The 18,825-nt window shown below is 49.0% G+C and overlaps 1 protein-coding gene across 2 annotated transcripts in view; it reads right to left on the bottom strand.

The window, feature by feature from the left end:
- The window catches only part of LOC122544426 (cornifelin homolog), a 29,233-nt gene extending 18,978 nt beyond the window's left edge, over positions 1-10,255 (bottom strand). The window contains exons 1-2 of one of the 2 annotated variants that reach the window (XM_087982881.1): positions 10,120-10,255; positions 5,919-6,041 (exon numbers count right to left, since the gene is read on the bottom strand). In XM_087982881.1, coding sequence (XP_087839007.1) covers positions 5,919-6,033 — 115 coding nt within the window. In that variant the 5' untranslated portion in view covers positions 6,034-6,041; positions 10,120-10,255. Of the gene's footprint in view, positions 1-5,918; positions 6,042-9,917; positions 10,074-10,119 lie in introns of those variants that run through there. The other variant, XM_087982880.1, reaches the window with a different exon arrangement.
- Between the last annotated feature and the right edge of the window lie 8,570 nt (positions 10,256-18,825).

The following is an 18,825-nucleotide window of genomic DNA, read 5'->3' as shown; positions in this document are numbered from 1 at the left end:
CTATGAACCTTCCTATAACAGGGTGACCAGAACTAAACACAGCTCCCCAGAAGAGGCCTCAGCAACATCCTGTACAACCTCTACATGACGTCCCAACTCCTATACTCTGAGCAATGAAGGCAAACGTACTATACACCTTCTTAATCCCCCTGTCCATCTGTGACACAAACATCAAAGAATTATGTACCTGAACTCCTAGGTCCCTCTGTTCTACAACACTACCCAGGGCCTGAATTTTAATTGTGCATGCCCAGCCTCTGTCTGTTTTACCAAAATGCAAAAAAATCTCACGTTTATCCAAATTAAACCCCATCTGCCACTCTTCAGTCTATTGACCCCATACATCAAGATCCCATTATAATCTTAGATAACCTTCTTCACTGTCTACTATACCACCGATTTTGGCGTCATCCGCAAACTGACTAACCATGCCTTCTCAATTCTTATCTTAATCATTTTGCTGCCTCACAGCACCAGGGTCCCAGGTTCGATTCCAGCCTCGGGCGACTGTCTGTGTGGAGTTTGCGCATTCTCCCCCGTGTCTGCGTAGGTTTCCTCTGGGTGCTCCGGTTTCCTCCCACAGTTCAAAGATGTGCAGGTTCAGGTAAATTGGCCACGCTAAATTGCCCAGAGTGTTCGGGATGTGTAGGTTAGGTGCATTATTCGGGGGTAAATATAAGGTAGGGGGAATGGGTCTGGGTGGGTCACTCTTCGGAGGGTCGGTGTGGACTTGTTGAGCCGAAGGGCCTGTTTCCACACTGTAGAGATTCTATAAAGATTCTCTACAAATGTAAAGGGATTATTCCTCATCAAAATCATTAACAAACAAAAATGTTCACATGTTTTCCTGTTGGAACAAAGGTAGAGGAGCCTGGATTGAGTGAGGAGAATGCGGGGGAGAGGGAGAAGAGTGGGAGATTATTTTGTAATTTTATCCTCTGGGCCTTCTGTACAGGCCTCAGGCAAATTTCCTGAACCATCTGCTGCCTCTTCCTGATTAGGAGCCAATCCCCTGGGTTTCTGGGAGACTCCTGTGCTGTCTTAGCCTCAGCGGAAGGACTGAGGCCTAGTTTCTCAGGCTGTTGCAAGCCTATTCGAGAAAGGAGGCTGCTTCCTTTTGGGTTCGAAACAGAGCAGAGCGCAGCTCCAGAGCAAACGGGGAATGGCCATCAGGGAATGGCCCTGTCTTCTGGGTTGCCCCCAACATGGAAGCCATTCAGCCCATTGTTAGATTACATTACATTATAGTGTGGAAACAGGCCCTTCGGCCCAACAAGTCCACACCGACCCGCCGAAGCGCAACCCACCCATACCCCTACATTTACCCCTTACCTAACACTATAGGCAATTGAACCCGGGTCTCTGGCGCTGTGAGGCAGCAGTGCTAACCACTGTGCCACCATGCCGCCTAGCTGTGATAGCTGACTGAAAAGGTGATTCAGTAAGAACCATCACCACTACACTACTCCCTATACTTTCCTTCCCCACAACCTTTCAACATTTCTATGCTTTGGCTATCCTTCCAGTTTCCCCTTCTGAATGTTCCCCATGGCCCGTGTCCCTTTGCCCTTTCCATGCAGCACACACCTGACCATTGTGTTAAAACAACGGTCTTCTCCTCTGTTTTGACTATTAGACATATTTGCTTCCACTTACCATTACCAGTCAATTCTAACCGTCTCCCATTGGTCACTTCCTCACAACTCTTCATTATTTCAAATTCTGCAACTCAATCTCACCTCAACCATTTAATAGGGACAATGTAGAAGCTGCTTTACTCTGTAACTAACCCCGTCCTGTCCTTGTCCTAGGCATGTTTGATGGGGGACAATGTACAGGGAGATTTACTCTGCATCTAACCTTGTGCTGTCCTTGTCCTGGGAGTATTTGATGGGGGAACGGTGTAGAGGTAGCTTTACTCTGAATCTAATCCCGTGCTGTCCCTGTCCTGGAAGTGTTTATTGGGACAGTGTAGAGGGAGATTTACTCTGTATCTGACCCCAGTGCTGTCCTGTCCTGGGAGTGTTTGAGGGGACGGTGGAGAGGGAGCTTTACTCTGTATCTAACCCCACATTGTCCCTGTCTTGGGGAGTGTTTAATGGGGACCAGTGTAGAGGGAGCTTTACTCTGTATCTAACCCCGTGCTGTCCCTGCCCTGGGCATGTTTGATGGAGACAGTGTAGAGGGAGCTTTACTCTGTATTTAACCCCGTGCTGTCCCTGTCCTGGGCATGTTTGATGGAGACAGTGTCGAGGAGGCTTAACTTTAATGCTCTCATGCCCCTATCTGTATGTTATATTCTAGTATAGTCACATTTTTTATGCTTAATTGGTTCTAAAAATAATTATTCAATATTTCCATGACTAAACATTCCAATGGAGGAACGTGTAGCTATTTCCTGTTGGGGCGTTGCATTGTGCAACAATTCCTGTCCAAAAGCCCCAGCTTTGAGGAAGTCGTTCCTCATAGTTTTAACCTCATTCATTACAAAAGAAGCTGGTAATTACATCACAGATCTGACAGGTGCGTGGCAATACCTCAAGACAAACTGGAAGATGGAGGAGGGTGGTGGATGGGGAGCTGTATGTGAGACTGTGTGTGTGTGTGTTTGTGTGCGTACATGTGTGTCTGTGTGTGCATGTGTGTGTATATGAGTGCAGGTATGTGAGAGTGTGTGTGTGTTTGTGAGTGTGTGGCACGTGTGAGTGTGTGTGTGTCTGTGTGACTTTTACTCCAGTGATGGAGAGGGATAAGTGTGCACTACAGGGCAAGAGTTATAGCTGGGGGCAGGGAAATTATGATGCTGTGAGGCATGACTTAGGATGTGTGGCTTGGAAAAGTAAGCTTCAAGGAACTGATATGTGGAGCTTGTTCAAGGAGCAACTATTGAGTGTCCTTGATAAGTCAGGCAGGGAGGAAAGGGTCGTGTGAGGGAGCCGTGGTTTAATAAGGAATTGGAATCCCTTGTTAAAGGGAAGAGGGCGGCCTATATAAAGATGAGGCGTGAAGGTTCAATTGGGGCGATTGAGAGCTATAAGGTAGCCAGGAAGGACCTGAAGAGAGAGCTAAGAGCAGCAAGGAGGGGACATGAAAGGTCCTTAGTTGGTAGGATTAGGGAAAACCCTAAGGCTTTCTATAGGTATGTCAGGAATAAAAGAATGACTAGGGTAGGAATAGGTCCTGTCAAGGATAGTAGTGGGAAGTTGCGTGTGGAGGCTGAAGAGATTGGGGAGACACTGAATGAATACTTTTCGTCAGTATTCACTCAGGAACAGGACATTGTTGTCGATGTGAATACTGAGTCACAATTAAGTAGAATGGATGGCTTTGAGGTATGTAGGGAAGAGGTGTTGGAAATTCTGGAAAGGGTGAAAATAGATAAGTTCCCTGGGCCTGATGGCATTTATCCTAGGATTCTCTGGGAAGCAAGGGAGGAGATTGCAGAGCCATTGGCCTTGATTTTTATGTCCTTGTTGTCTACAGGAGTAGTGCCAGAAGATTAGATGGCTAGCAAATGTGGTTCCCTTGTTCAAGAAGGGGAGTAGGGATAACCCTAGTAACTATAGGCCGGTGAGTCTCACTTCTGTTGTGGGCAAAATCTTAGAGAGAATTGTAAGGGATAGGATTTATGAACATCTGGATAGGAATAATGTGATCAAGGATAGTCAGCATGGTTTTGTGAAGGGCAGGTCGTGCCTCACAAACCTTATTGAATTCTTTGAGAAAGTGACTAAGGAGGTGGACGAGGGGAAAGCGGTAGATGTGGTGTATATGGATTTTAGTAAGGCGTTTGATAAGGTTCCCCATGGTAGACTACTGCAAAAAATACGGAGGTATGGCATTGAGGGTGAGTTGGAGGTTTGGATTAGGAGTTGGCTGGCTGGAAGAAGACAGAGGGTAGTAGTTGATGGCAAAGGTTCATCTTGGAGAGCTGTCACTAGCGGTGTTCCGCAAGGATCAGTTTTGGGACCATTGCTGTTTGTCATTTTTATAAATGACCTGGAGGAGGGGTTAGAAGGTTGGGTGAGCAAGTTTGCGGATGATACGAAAGTCGGTGGAGTTGTAGACAGTGAGGAAGGATGTGGCAGGTTACAGCGGGATATAGATAAGCTGCAGAACTGGGCAGAAAGGTGGCAAATGGAGTTCAATGTAGCTAAGTGTGAGGTGATTCACTTTGGTAAGAGTAATAAAAAGATGGGGTACTGGGCTAATGGTCGGATACTTGGTAGTGTGGATGAGCAGAGGGATCTTGGTGTCCATGTACACAGATCTTTGAAAGTTGCCACCCAGGTAAATAGTGCGGTGAGGAAGGCATATGGCGTACTGGCTTTTATTGGTAGAAGAATTGAGTTCCGGAGTACTGAGGTCATGTTGCAGTTGTATAAGACTCTGGTGCGGCCGCATCTGGAGTATTGTGTGCAGTTTTGGTCGCCATATTATAGGAAGGATGTGGAGGCACTGGAACGGGTGCAGAGGAGGTTTACCAGGATGTTGCCTGGTATGGTAGAAAGATCGTATGACGAAAGGCTGAGGCACTTGGGGTTGTTTTCATTGGAGAAAATAAGGTTTAGGGGTGACTTGATAGAGGTGTACAAGATGATTAGGGGTTTAGATAGGGTCGACAGTGAGAATCTTTTCCCACGTATGGAGTCAGCTATTACAAGGGGGCATCGCTTTAAATTAAGGGGGGGTAGGTATAGGACAGATGTTAGGGGTAGGTTCTTTACTCAGCGAGTCGTGAGTTCATGGAATGCCCTGCCAGTAGCAGTGGTGGACTCTCCCTCATTATGGGCATTTAAGCGGGCATTGGAGGATAGTGGGCTAGTGTAGGTTAGGTGGGCTTGGATCGGCGCAACATCGAGGGCCGAAGAGCCAGTACTGCGTTGTATTCTTCTATGTTCTATGTTCTATGTGTGCGTGTGTGAGAGTGTGTGTGTGAGTGTGCATGTATACGTGCATGTGTGTGAGTGTATGTGTGTGTGTATATGTGTGAGAATGTGTGTGTGTGAGTTTGTGTATGTGTGTGTATGTGTATGTGTGTGTGAGAGTGAGTGTGTGTATTAGTGTGTGTGTTATTGTGCATATGTGTATGTACATGCTTATGTGAGTGTGTTAGTGTGCATGCGTGTGTGTGTGAGTGTGTGTGTTTGTGAGAGAGAGTGGGAGTATGTGTGTGTTTGTATGTATGTGTGTGTGTCTATGTGTGAGAGTGTCTGTCTGTGTGTGGGAGTGTGTGTACGTGTGTGTGATTGTGTGTGTCTATGTCTGTGTGAGAGTGAATGAGTATGTGTGTGTGCATGTGTGTGTGTGTTTGTATGTGTGTGTGTGAGATTGCGCGTGTGTGTGGGTGAGAGTGTGTGTATGTGAGTATGTGTGAGTGTATATGTGTGTGTATATATGTGTGAGAGTGTGTGTATGTGTGTGTACGTGTATGTGTGTTAGTGTGTGTGTGAGTGTGTGTGAGAGTGGGAGCGTGTGTGAGTGTGTGTATAGGTGTGAGAGTGTGGGTTTGACAGTGTATGTGTGTGTGTAAGATAGTGTGTATATGTGCATGTGTCTATGTGTGTGAAAGAGTGAATGCATATGTGTGTGAATGTATATGTGTGTGTGTGCACGTTAGTGTGTGTGTGGTGTTAGTGTGCATATGTATGTGTGATTGTGTGTGTGTGTGTGACAAAGAGAGTGTGAAAGTGTGTATATCACTGTCTGTGTGCATGTATTGAGGAATACCACCTTCTCAGTTGCGATGCCTCTGCAGTCAAATATCCCTGTTGACTCTCACAGCCTCCGGTACGCACAAAATCCTTCACATGAAAGTACGGTGGGCTTCAGCCCCTGAAAGGTGGGGGTAGGTGGGTGAGAATCAAACAAAGCATAAACAGTTGGAGGGCATGGGAGAGGAGAGACTTGATACGTACAGATCCCACAATCTTCACAACACTCGAAGATGCCAGTGTTCCAGCCTTTGGGTTGTGTGCTGATGATGGTAGTGGTTTGTTGGGGCTGTGTCATCACCACAACTGGGGAAGCCATTTTTGATCCTTCATGAGACAGAGACAGAGAGAGAGAGAGAAGTAAGCGTTAAACAGCAAGAACTGTAAACAAAACTCAACTAATCTCCAGCGCCTCTGCTAATTCCCATCAAAAATTGTTGCAATTATCACAGACTCCAATTTCAAACTCAGAAACCATTCGGCCCATCTGTTCCCTGCTGGTGTCTCCATACTATGCAAGCCTTCTCCGACGCTCCTCTGCATTTTACCTTGTTACGTGTTCCTGCTATTCTCTGTCTCTCTCTCTCTTTCTCTCTCTACCCCTCTTCCTGTGTTTATCCAGTTTTGCCTTATATGTTTCAGTCTGTCCTTGACTCCTCCCTGTTGAACCAAGTGCTAAATACTATCTCTCTGAATTCTAAGAAAACTGAACACCAAATTCAAAGCTTTCCAACTCTTTCACTGCCCTACTAGATAATTCAAAGATGAAATTAATCATGGGCTCGACTGCAAAGTTATTTGGGGAATTTGTAGATTTGGTGCTAATGTAGTGCGGTAATTCAGTGGACAGTGCGGAAGGATGTTGTAGATTACAGAGGGACATAGGTAAACTTCAGAGCTGGGCTGAGAGGTGGCAAATGGAGTTTAATGCAGAAAAGTATGAGGTGATCCACTTTGGAAGGAGTAACGGGAATTGAGTGTACTGGGCGAATGGTAAGATTCTTGGTAGTCTGGATGAGCAGAGAGATCTTGGTGGCCATGTGCACAGATCCCTGGAGATTGCCCCAGATTGATAAGGTTGTTAAAAAGGATACACTGTGTTAGCTTTTATTGGTGGAGGAATGAGTTTCGGAGCCATGAGGTCATGCTGCAGCTGTACAAAGCTCTGGTGCGGCCACATTTGGAGTATTGCAAACAGTTCTGGTCACCGTATTATAGAAAGTATGTGGAAGCATTAGAAAGGGTGCAGAGGAGATTTACCAGGATGTTGCCTGATATGGAGGGAAGGTCTTATCAGGAAAGGCTGAGGGACTTGAGGCTGTTTTCATTAGAGAGAAGAAGGTTAAGAGGTGACTTAATTAAGACATACTGTATAATCAGAGGGTTAGAGAGGGTGGACAGTGAGAGCCTTTTTCCTCAGATAGTGATGGCTAGCATAAGGGAACATAGCTTTAAATTGAGGGATGAGATATAGAGGTAGATTCTTCACTTAGAGAGTAGTAAGGGCGTGGAATTCCCTGCCTGCAACAGTAGTAGACTCGCCAACTTTAAGGGCATTTAAATGGGTATTGGATAGACATATGGATGAGAATGGAATGGTGTAGGTTAGATGGGCTTCAGATTGGTTTCACAGGTCGGTGTAACATCAAGGGCCGAAGGGTCTGTACTGCGCTGTAATGTTCCATGTTCTAAATGATGTTCAGGGTGACCCCTTAGATACTGAAGCAGTCCATGTCCAATTCCACCAAGATCTGGACAGGATCTAGGCTTGAGCTGACAAGTGGCAAGTAACATTGGCGCCACACAAATGCCAAGCAATGACCATCTCCAATAAGAGAGAATTCTACCACCGAGCCCTTTTCACGTTCAGTCAGTGATGGCCTCAGGTTCTGCTTCATTGGACAGACAGACAGGTCATGGTCCAAAAAGCACAGCCCGCCCCCCCCCCCCCCACTTGGCTTCCCAGGTTCCCCATATCACAGGCACCTGCTCCTGATCACTCCAAACTGCAGCGTTTTCAAATCTTCACCAACATGGATAAACACAGTCGCAACGTTCCCCCCCTCCCAATCCCTGTCACCCCCTCCAGGCTCCACACACCCTCACTATCTCTGTCACTCCCCCCCAACCACTACACCCCCTCCCTATCTCTATAACCCCATCCAGCCCCGACAATCCCTCCCTATCCCTGTAACCCCCTCCAGCCCCTGCATCCCCTCACTATCTCTGTCATTCCCCCCCCAGCCATGACACCCCCTCCCTATCTCTGTAACCCAGAGTCACCCAGAGAGAAGAAAGGGCACCAGTGTCCGCTCCCTGGATGCTGTGAGCAAACTAACAAAGAAACAGGTCATTAGCTCCATCACAGTGGCTCAGTGGTTAGCACAGCTGCCTCGTGGTGCCAGGGACTCAGGCTCGATTCCACCCTTGGGCGACTGTCTGTGTGGAATTTGCACGTTCACCCTGTGTCTGCATAGGTATCCTCTGGGTGCTCTGGTGTCCTCCCACAGTCCAAAAATGTGCAGCTTAGTGTCCGTGGATATGCAGGCTGGGTGGGTTAACCATGGGAAATGCAGGGATAGAGTAGTGTGGTGAGACTGGGTGAGCTGCTCTTTGGAGAGTCAGCATAGACTTGTTGGGCTGAATAGCCTGCTTCCACACTGTAGGGATGCTATTCTTCATTCTGCATGTTTTTATCTATTTGAATTTCATCATGAAGGCTGGGTTCTGTCTCTCTCTCTCTCTCAATCTCTCAGTGCCCACTCACTCTCTTTTGGAGCCTTCTCTCTCTCTCTCTCTCTCTCTCTCACTGTCTCTCAGTGCCCACTCACTCTCTCTCTCTCTCTCTCTCTCAGTGCCCTCTCGCTCTCTTTCAGTGCCCACTCTTTCTCTTATTGTCCTCTCTCTCTCACACACACACACACCCCGTTCCCTTTCTCACTCTCTCAGTGTCCTCTCTCACTCTCCCTCTCTCTCTCGGTGCCCACCCTCACTCTCAGTGCCCTCTCACTCTCAGTGGCCTAGCTCTCTCTTGGAGCCCTTTCTCTATCTCTTGGTACCCTGTCTTTCTCTCTTAGTTCTTTCTCTCTCTCTCTCTGTCTCCCTCAGTGCCCACTCTCTCTCAGTGCCCACTCTCTCTGTGCCCACTCTCTCTCTCTCAGTGCCCCCTCTTTCTCAGTGCCCCTCCTCTCTCTCTCTCAGTGCCCACTCACTCTCTGTCTCCCTCTCTCTCTCTATCTCCCTCTCTCTCTCTGTCTCCCCCTCTCTCTCTGTCTCCCCCTCTCTCTCTGTCTCCCCCTCTCTCTCTGTCTCCCTCTCTCTCTCTGAGTCCACTCTCTCTCTCTCTCTCTCTCTCTCTCTCTGTGCCTACTCCCTCCCTTGGTGTCCACTCCCTCTCTTGGTGCTCTCTCTCAATGCCTTCTCTCTCTCATTGCTCCTCCTCCCTCCCTCTCTCTCTTTCTCAATGCCCATTTTCTTTCTCAATACCCACTCTCTCTCTCTCAGTGCCCACTCTCTCTCTCTGTCTCTCTCTGTCTCCCTGTCTCTCTTTCTCAATGCCCAATCTCTTTCTCAGTGCTCACTCTCTCTCTAAGTGCCCACTCGCGCACTCTCTGTCCCACTCTGTTTCCCTCTCTTTCTTTCTCGGTGCCTACTCCCTCTCTTGGTGCCTACTCCCTCTCTTAGTGCTCTCTCTCAATGTCCCCACTCTCTCTCTCATTGACCCCACCCCCCAATGCCCACTCCCTCTCTCTGTGCCCACTTCCTCTTTCACTGTCCACTTCCTCTCTCTATGCCCATTCTCTCTCTCGGTGTCCACTCGTGCTCTCTGTGCCCATTTCCTCTCTCTGTGCCCACTCTCTCTCTCGGTGCCCACTCCCTCTCTCACGGTCCACTCCAACCCTCGGTGCCCACTTTCTCTCTCTCAGTGCCCACTCTCTCTTGGTGCCCACCCCCTCTCGGTGCCCAGCCTTTATGTCTTGGCTCGACGACTTGGAGGAGGAGGTTGCGGGTGGGGGGGGGGGGTGCTTTCTCTCCTGTTTAAGGAGACAAGACGTCACGGCACAAACCCCCACCCCCACCCCCACCGCCACCCTCCACCTCGACCTCGCATGCATGGGATCACACTGTGTATCAGACACCTCGTTTTCCCCCCCCCCCTCCACCCCCAACACCCCTCCCAGTGGCGACAGGGCACCTCAGTACCTGGTCAAAACGCCGCCCGATAAAGAGAGCACAGCGGAGGCAAGAACAGAGTGTGGGCACACAGAGGACGGCAGTAACTCCCCACAGACTCAGATACCGGAGGTTGGAGAGTCGCACCGAAAGCATCTGAACGTTTTTAAATAGTGAGGAGGCGTGGTCAGTGGATCCAGTTTCAAGCAAAGTGCAATGATGCGAATCTCACCTTAACCCTCACCAGCCTGGATTCCTGGCACTGGCTTCACCATCCAATCGCACTCTCTCTCGCTCTCTCTTTCTCTTTCCATCTATCTCTCCTCTCTCTCTCTTTCTCTCTCCATCTATCTCTCCTCTCTCTCTCTCCCTCCATCTATCTCTCTTCTCTCTCTCTCCATCAATCTCCCCTCTCTCTCTCTCTCTCTGTCTTTCCCCCTGCTCTCTCTCTCTCTCTCCTTGTCTCTCCCTCCCCTTCTCTCTCTCTCGCTCTCTCTCTCTCCCACTCCCTCTCCCTCTCTCTCTATCTGTCTCTCCCCATTACCCTCCCTCTCTCTCTCTGCCTCTCTATCTCTCTCCCCCCCTCTCTCTCTGTCTCTCTCTCAATCTCTCTCTCTCCCCTCTCTCCCCCCCTCTCTGTTTCTCTCTCTCCATCTCTGTCTCTCTCCTCCTCTCTCCCCCTCACCCTCTCCCCTTCCCCTTCCACTCTCTCTACCTCCCTCTCTCTCTCTCCCTCACTGTCTCTTCCTCTCTTTGTCTTTCCCTCTCTTTCTCTCCCTCTCTCTCTCTCTCGCTCCCTCTCCGCCCTTCCCTGCCTCTATCCCTGCCTCTTTCTCTCTTCCCCTCTCTCTCTCCCTCTCTCTCTCTATCTCTCTCTTCCCCTCTCTCCATCTCTCTCCCCTCACTCTCTCCCCTTCTCTCTCTCCCCTCCCTCTCTGTCTCTCTATCTTTCTCTCCCCCTCTCTCATTCTCTCTATCTCTCCCCCCTCTCTCATTCTCTCTCTCTATCTCTCCCCCCCTCTCTCTCATCCTCCTCTCTGTCTGTCTCTCCCTCTCTCTGTCTCTCACTTCCCTCCATCCTCTCTCTCTCTCTCGCTCTCTCCCCCCCGATTTGGTGAAAAATCACACAGCGCCAGGTTATAGTCGAACAGGTTTATGTGAAATCAGAAGCGTTCAGAGCCTTGCTCCTGCATAAGGCATAACGAGAGAGAGAGGGAGGAGGCATCAGCCAGGGACAGCTATCCGACTGTGGGAGGCATCGCAATGTCGGATTTCCCATTTGATGGGGGGGGAAACATGTCTCCCCTGGGCCAGTCTGATTTTGACCCTAAGGAACCCATTCCCCTACCCCCCCCCTCCACAACCAACCCAAATTCAATCCCGCCCCCTACAACAACTCTCAAACATCAGACCAAAGGCCAGCTTTGAAGGAATCTAAACTTGGAGAGTTGCCATGGAGACAGTTGCCATTAGAGATGTGGAGCGAGGTTCCTGATTTCTCCACCCTCGTTGCCACCCTCCTCGCCCCTCATCAACAATAGTCCTTTTCTATTGCTTTTCTTACATTCCCCTTTCAGCTGCAGGAATGTTGGGGAACCGGAACAGCCAGTGGTTCACACTTTGCTTCCTCCGGTAACACACGCACGGCAAACCCCCCCCCCCAGGATGGCAAGATGACAGCTTTCGCTCATTCTCAGCACAGGCTGGAATCTCTGGGCACAGTCACTGTCTGGCACCCATCCTTGCCTGAGAAAGCCCCACTTGCAATAAGAAAGCTGCATGGGCATCACGGTGGAACCGGGGTGGCTTGTGGTTCAGTGGTTAACACTGCTGTCTATTGGCGCCAGGGATGCAGGTTCGATTCTAGCCTCGGGCAACAGTCTGTGTGGAATTTGCACATTCTCCCCGTGTCTGCGTGGGTTTCCTCCCACAATCCGAAGATGTGCAGGTTAGGGTGGATTGGCCATGCTAAATTGTCCCGTAGTGTCCAGGGATGTGCAGGTTAGGGTGGATTGGCCGAGCTGAATTGTCCCGTAGTGTCCAGGGATGTGCAGGTTAGTGTGGATTGGCCGTGCTAAATTGTCCCATAGTGCCCAGGGATGTGCAGGTTAGGGTGGATTGGCCGTGCTAAACTATCCCATAGTGTCCAGGGATGTGCAAGTTAGGGTGGATTGGTCGTGCTAAACTGTCCCATAGTGTCCAGGGATGTGCAGGTTAGGGTGGATTGGCCATGCTAAACTGTCCCATAGTGTCCAGGGATGTGCAGGTTAGGGTGGATTGGCCATGCTAAATTGTACCACAGTGCCCAGGGATGTGCAGGTTAGGGTGGATTGGCCATGCTAAATTGCCCCATAGTGTCCAGGGATGTGCAGGTTAGGGTGGATTGGCCGTGCTAAATTGTCCCATGGTGCCCAGGGATGTGCAGGTTAGGGTGGATTGGCCGTGCTGAGTTGTCCCATAGTGTCCAGGGATGTGCAAGTTAGGGTGGATTGGTCGTGCTGAATTGTCCCATAGTGTTAAGGGATGTGCAGGTTAGGGTGGATTAGCCATGCTAAATTGTCCCATAGTGTCCAGGGATGTGCAGGTTAGGGTGGATTGGCCATGCTGAATTGTCCCATAGTGTCCAGGGATGTGCAGGTTAGGGTGGATTGGCTGTGCTGAATTGTCCCACAGTGTCCAGGGATGTGCAGGTTAGGGTGGATTGGCTGCGCTAAATTGTCCCACAGTGTCCAGGGATGTGCAGGTTAGAGTGGATTGGCCGTGCTAAATTGTCCCATAGTGTCCAGGGATGTGCAGGTTAGGGTGGATTGGCTGTTTTAAATTGTCCCATAGTGTCCAGGGATGTGCAGGTTAGGGTGGATTGGCCATGGTAAATTGTCCCATAGTGTCGAGGGTTGTGCAGGTTAGGGTGGATTGGCCATGCTAAATTGTCCCATTGTGTCCAGGGATGTGCAAGGCTAGGGTGGATTGGCCATGCTAAATTGTCCCATAGTGTCCAGGGATGTGCAGGTTAGAGTGGATTGGCCATGCTAAATTGTCCCATAGTGCCCAGGGATGTGCAGGTTAGGGTGAATTGGCCATGCTACATTGTACCATAGTGTCCAGGGATGTGCAGGTTAGGGTGGATTGGCCATGCTAAATTGTTAAATAGTGCCCAGGGATTTGCAGGTTAGGGTGGATTGGCCAAGCTCGAATTGTCTCATTGTGTCCAAGGATGTGCAGGTTAGGGTGGATTGGCCATGCTGAATTGTCCCATAGTGTCAAGGGATGTGCAGGTTAGGGTGGATTGGCTGTGCTGAATTGTCCCACAGTGTCCAGGGATGTGCAGGTTAGGGTGGATTGGCTGCGCTCAAATTGTCCCACAGTGTCCAGGGATGTGCAGGTTAGAGTGGATTGGCCGTGCTAAATTGTCCCATAGTGTCCAGGGATGTGCAGGTTAGGGTGGATTGGCCGTGCTGAATTGTCCCACAGTGTCCAGGGATGTGCAGGTTAGGGTGGATTGGCTGTGCTAAATTGTCCCACAGTGTCCATGGATGTGCAGGTTAGGGTGGATTGGCCGTGCTAAATTGTCCCATAGTGCCCAGGAATGTGCAGGTTAGGGTGGATCGGCCGTGCTACATTGTCCCATAGTGTCCAGGGATGTGCAGGTTAGGGTGGATTGGCCATGGTAAATTGTCCCATAGTGTCCAGGGATGTGCAGGTTAGGGTGGATTGGCTGCGCTAAATTGTCCCATAGTGTCCAGGGATGTGCAGGTTAGGGTGGATTGGCCGTTTTAAATTGTCCCATAGTGCCCAGGGATGTACAAGTTTGGTTGGATTGGCCGTGCTAAATTGTCCTATAGTGCCCAGGGATGTGCAGTTTAGGGTGGATTGGCCGAGCTCAAATTGTCTCATAGTGTCCAAGGATGTGCAGGTTAGGGTGGATTGGCCATGCTAAATTGTTCTATAGTGCCCAAGGATGTGCAGGTTAGGGTGGAGTGGCCGTTTTAAATTGTCCCATAGTGCCCAGGGATGTACAAGTTAGGTTGGATTGGCCGTGCTAAATTGTCCCATGGTGTCCAGGGATGTGCAGGTTCGGGTGGATTGGCCAAGCTGAATTGTCCCATAGTGTCCAGGGATGTGCAGGTTAGGGTGGATTGGCCATGCTAAATTGTCCCATAGTGTCCAGGGATGTGCAGGTTAGGGTGGATTGGCTGCGCTAAATTGTACCACAGTGTCCAGGGATGTGCAGGTTAGGGTGGATTAGCCGTGCTAAATTGTCCTAGAGTGCCCAGGGATGTGCAGGTTAGGGTGGATTGGCCGAGCTGAATTGTCTCATAGTGTCCAAGGATGTGCAGGTTAGGGTGGATTGGCCATGCTGAATTGTCCCATAGTGTCAAGGGATGTGCAGGTTAGGGAGGATTGGCCGTGCTAAATTGTCCTATAGTGTCCAGGAATGTGCAGGTTAGGGTGGATTGGCTGCGCTAAATTGTCCCATAGTGTCCAGGGATGTGCAGGTTAGGGTGGGTTGGCCGTGCTAAATTGTCCCATAGTGCCCAGGGATGTGTAGGTTAGGGTGATTGGCCGTGCTAAATTGTCCTATAGTGTCCAGGAATGTGCAGGTTAGGGTGGATTGGCTGCGCTAAATTGTCCCATGGTGTCCAGGGATGTGCAGGTTAGGGTGGATTGGTCGTGCTAAATTGTCCCATAGTGTCCAAGGATGTGCAGGTTAGGGTGGATTGGCCGCGCTAAAATGTCCCATAGTGTCCAGGGATGTGCCGGTTAGGGTGGATTGGCCGTGCTAAATTGTCCCAGTGGGACCAGTATAGGTCATAGTGCAGACTCAATGGGCCAAAGGGTCTTTTCCATACTGATTGATTGAGGAATGCAAAGCATCAGAGGTTGAAGGAGTTGGGACCATTCTCCTTGGATAGAGTAATGCAGGGGTGGGGGTCAGATCGGATTGAGGTTTTTGAAATCGGGAGGGGTGGGGATGGGCTGAACAGAGCAGAGAGGGAAAAGTAGCTGTCATTCATAAAAAGGAATGTCCTTTAAGGAAGGAATCTGCCATCCTTACATGGCCTGGCCTACATGTGACTCCAGGCCAACAGCCAATGTGGTAAGAATCATCAAATCACTATAGTGTGGGAGCAGGCCATTTGGCCCATCAAGTCTACACATATACTCCGAACAGCATTTGTCCATATAACCCTGCATTTCCCGTGGCTAACCCACCTAGCCTGCACATCTCTGGATATTATTGGAGGGTGGGTGGTCACAGATTTAAAGAGATGTACAAAAACAAGCAAGAGAAGACTTTCTCACTCAGTACATAGGGTTTAAGACCAGAAGGCCATTAAACAATAATGAGCCTCCCTGAGTCAGCTCTGGGTGCCATCTCCATTATTTCATGAGACTGAAGGAATGAGGAAAAGGATTGCGCCATTGAGCCTTTCAATACGATCATGGCTGTTCCCCACATCCAGTTTCCGTTTATTCCGCAATTGATTGGGGATCTCTCTGTCTCAGCCTTCAATACACACAAGGACTCTGCCCCTACTGTTCCCAAAAACTACACTGCCTGGGAAAATGGTGGAGGTAGGTTCAAGTTGAGGCATTCAAAGGGAGCCACCTCCATTTGCACCACACCTGATCTACGGTTTATTCTCTTGGGCGTCGTAGGCTGGATCCAGAGGTTATCACCCATCCTCAGCTGCCCTCTTGAGAAGATAGGGGTGAATTGCTTTCTTGAAGCTCTGCAGTCCCATGTGGTGTAGGCACACCCACAGAGGGCCAAGTAGCAGGGGATGCTGGGTAGATAGGCCAAGTCAAACTCTGAAGTCACAAAACCCACACACCAGACACAGCCCCATCAGGGATGGACTTCCAGGATTCTGACCCAGCGTCACAGAAGGATCAGCCGATGTATTTCCAAGTTAAGATGGTGAGGGGCTTCAAGGGGAACTTGCAAAGGAAGGTGTATCTGCTGCCCATCGGCACATCCACATCTGACTCCTAACTCTCTCAAAATCTGAAAATCTCAAAATCCATCACTATCCTGGATGCAGTCCATGATTGAGTATCTGGGATTGAGAATTCCAAATACTCGTTAAGTCCAAATGTCATGGAATACAGGGAGAACTAGCCATTTGGATACAGAACTGGGTCAAAGGTAGAAGACAGAGGGTGATGGCGGAGGGTTGTTTTTTAGACTGAGGCCTGTGACCAGTGGAGTGCCACAAGGATCGGGTGCTGGGCCCTCTACTTTTCATCATTTATATAAATGATTTGGATGTGAGCATAAGAGGTACAGTTAGTAAGTTTGCAGATGACACCAAAATTGGAAGTGTAGTGGACAGCGAAAAAGGTTACCTCAGATTACAATGGGATCTTGATCAGGTGGGCCAATGGGCCGAGGAGTGGCAGATGGAGTTTAATTTAGATAAATGCGAGGGGTGCTGCATTTTGGGAAAGCAAGTCAGAGTAGGATTTATACACTTAATGTTAAGGTCCTAGGGAGTGTTGCTGAACAAAGAGACCTTGGAGTTCAGGTTCATAGCTCCTTGAAAGTGGAGTCGCAGACAGATAGGATAGTGAAGAAGGTGTTTGGTATGCTTTCCTTTATTGGTCAGAGCATTGAGTACAGAAGTCGGGAGGTCATGTTGCAACTGTACAGGATATTGGTTAGGCCACTTTTGGAATATTGTGTGCAGTTCTGGTCTCAGTCCTATCAGAAAGATGTTGTGAAACTTGAAAGGGTTCAGAAAAGGTTTACAAGGATGTTGCCAGGGAGAGGCTGAACAGGCTGGGGCTGTTTTCCCTGGAGCATCAGAGGCTGAGGGGTGACCTTATAGAAGGTTACAAAATTATGAGGGGCATGGATAGGGTAAATAGACAAAGTCTTTTCCCTGGGGTGGGGGAGTCCCGAACTAGATGGCATAGGTTTAGGGTGAGAGGGGAAAGATATAAAAGAGACCTAAGAGGCAACTTTTTCACACAGAGGGTGGTGCATGTATGGAATGAGCTGCCAGAGGAAGTGGTGGAGGCTGGTACAATTACAACATTTAAAAGGCATCTGGATGGGTATATGAATAGGAAAGGTTTTGAGGGATATGGGCCAAGTACTGGCAAATGGAACAGGTTTAATTGGAAGCACACTAGCTTTCGGAGCGACGCTCCTTCATCAGGTGATAGTGGAGGGCTCGATCGTAACACAGAATTTATAGCAAAAATTTACAGTGTGATGTAACTGAAATTATACATTGAAAAATTGATTGTCTGTTAAGCCTTTCATCTGTTAGAATATAGTGATAGTTTCATTTATTTCACATGTAAATCACAAACCTTTTTTTAAAGTTGCATTCTCGGGTTAGCTGTTAACAATGGTGATAGCTAGACAATATGTTGAAGGTGTTGGCCCCCTGTGTTCTCTGTCTATGCCATGATGTTTAGATTGATCCTAATCTAAAACGTGAAATAACAGAGTTTTACATAAATTCATGCAGTTTTTGAGCTCAGAGTTCTACATGAATGCATGCAGGTTTTGAGCAAAGTACATTGTAACTCTTCAAGTACAAATTCACCCCACAAAATATATGTGTGCATGTGGGTCTTTGTCTGTCTGTGTGTGTGTGTCTGTCTGGGGTGGGGGTTGTGAGTGTGAGAAAGTGTGTGTGTGTGTAGTGAGTGCAGAGTGTCTTAAGTCTGTGAGGGGGTGCATGTGTGAGTGTGGGAGTGTGTGTGTTTATAAGGGTGTGTGTGGGTGTCTGTGTGCGCGTCTGTGTGTACCTGTGTCCATGTGTATGTGAGAGTGTGTGTGTGTAGGAATATCTGTGTGTGTGTGTAGTGCACTGGTGATCACCTGTAATGTGACATGAACCCAAGGTCCCGGTTGAGGCCCTCCCTATGGGTACCGAACTTAGCTATCTGCTCGGCCACTTTTCGCTGCTGCCTGTCCCGAAGTCCACCTTGGAGGATGGTCACCTGAAGGTCCGAGGCTGAATGTCCTGGACCACTGAAGTGTTCCCCAACTGGGAGGGAACCCCCCTGTCTGTTGATTGTTGTGTGGTGCCCATTCTTCCGTTGTCATAGCCTTTTGCTCAGTTTCCCCAATGTACCATGCCTCCAGGCATCCTTACCTGCAACGTATAAGATAGACAACGTTGGCTGAGTCACATGAGTACCTGCCATGTACAAGGTGGGAGGTGTCCCCACGCTAAATAGTGGTATCTATGTCCACGATCTGACACGTCTTGCAGCGTCCACCGTGACAGGGTTGTATGGAGTTGTCCTGAAAGCCGGGCAGTTTGCTACGAACAATGATCTGTTTGAGGTTTGGCAGTTGTTTAAAGGCAAGTAGTGGAGGTGTGGGGAAGGTCTTGGTGAGGTGCTCATCCTCATTGATAATGTGTTGCAGGTCACGAAGAACATGGCGTAGTTTTTCAGCTCCTGGGAAGTACTGAACAACGAAGGGTACCCTGTCAGTTGCAGCACGTGTCTGTCTCCTGAGGAGGTCATTACGGTTCCTTGCTGTGGCACGTCGGAACTGGCGGTCGATGAGTTGAACATCGTACCCCATTCTTGTGAGGGCATCCTTGAGTACTTCCAGGTGTCCATCACGTACCTCCTCATCTGAGCAGATCCGGTGTATGTGTAGGGCTTGTCCATAGGGGATGGCTGTTTTAATATGTTTTGGGTGGAAGCTGGAGAAGTGTAGCATTGTGAGGTTGTCTGTGGGTTTGCGGTAGAGTGTGGTGCTGAGGTGTCCATCCTTGATGGACTCGCATGTGTCTAAGAATGAGACAGATAGTCGAAAGTAGTCCATAGTGAGTTTGATGGTGGGATGAAACTTGTTGATGTCACTGTGTAGTTTTATCAATGATTGCTCGCCATGGGTCCAGAGGAAGAAAATGTCGTCAATGTACCTGGTGTACAACGTTGGTTGGTGATCCTGCATAGA

Source organism: Chiloscyllium plagiosum, unplaced genomic scaffold (genome assembly GCF_037043375.1).
Source record: "Chiloscyllium plagiosum isolate Xiang-an unplaced genomic scaffold, Cpla_swu_hap1 HiC_scaffold_44, whole genome shotgun sequence".
NCBI classification, from domain to species: Eukaryota; Metazoa; Chordata; class Chondrichthyes; order Orectolobiformes; family Hemiscylliidae; genus Chiloscyllium; species Chiloscyllium plagiosum.
This window is presented reverse-complemented; position numbering and strand designations above follow the sequence as displayed.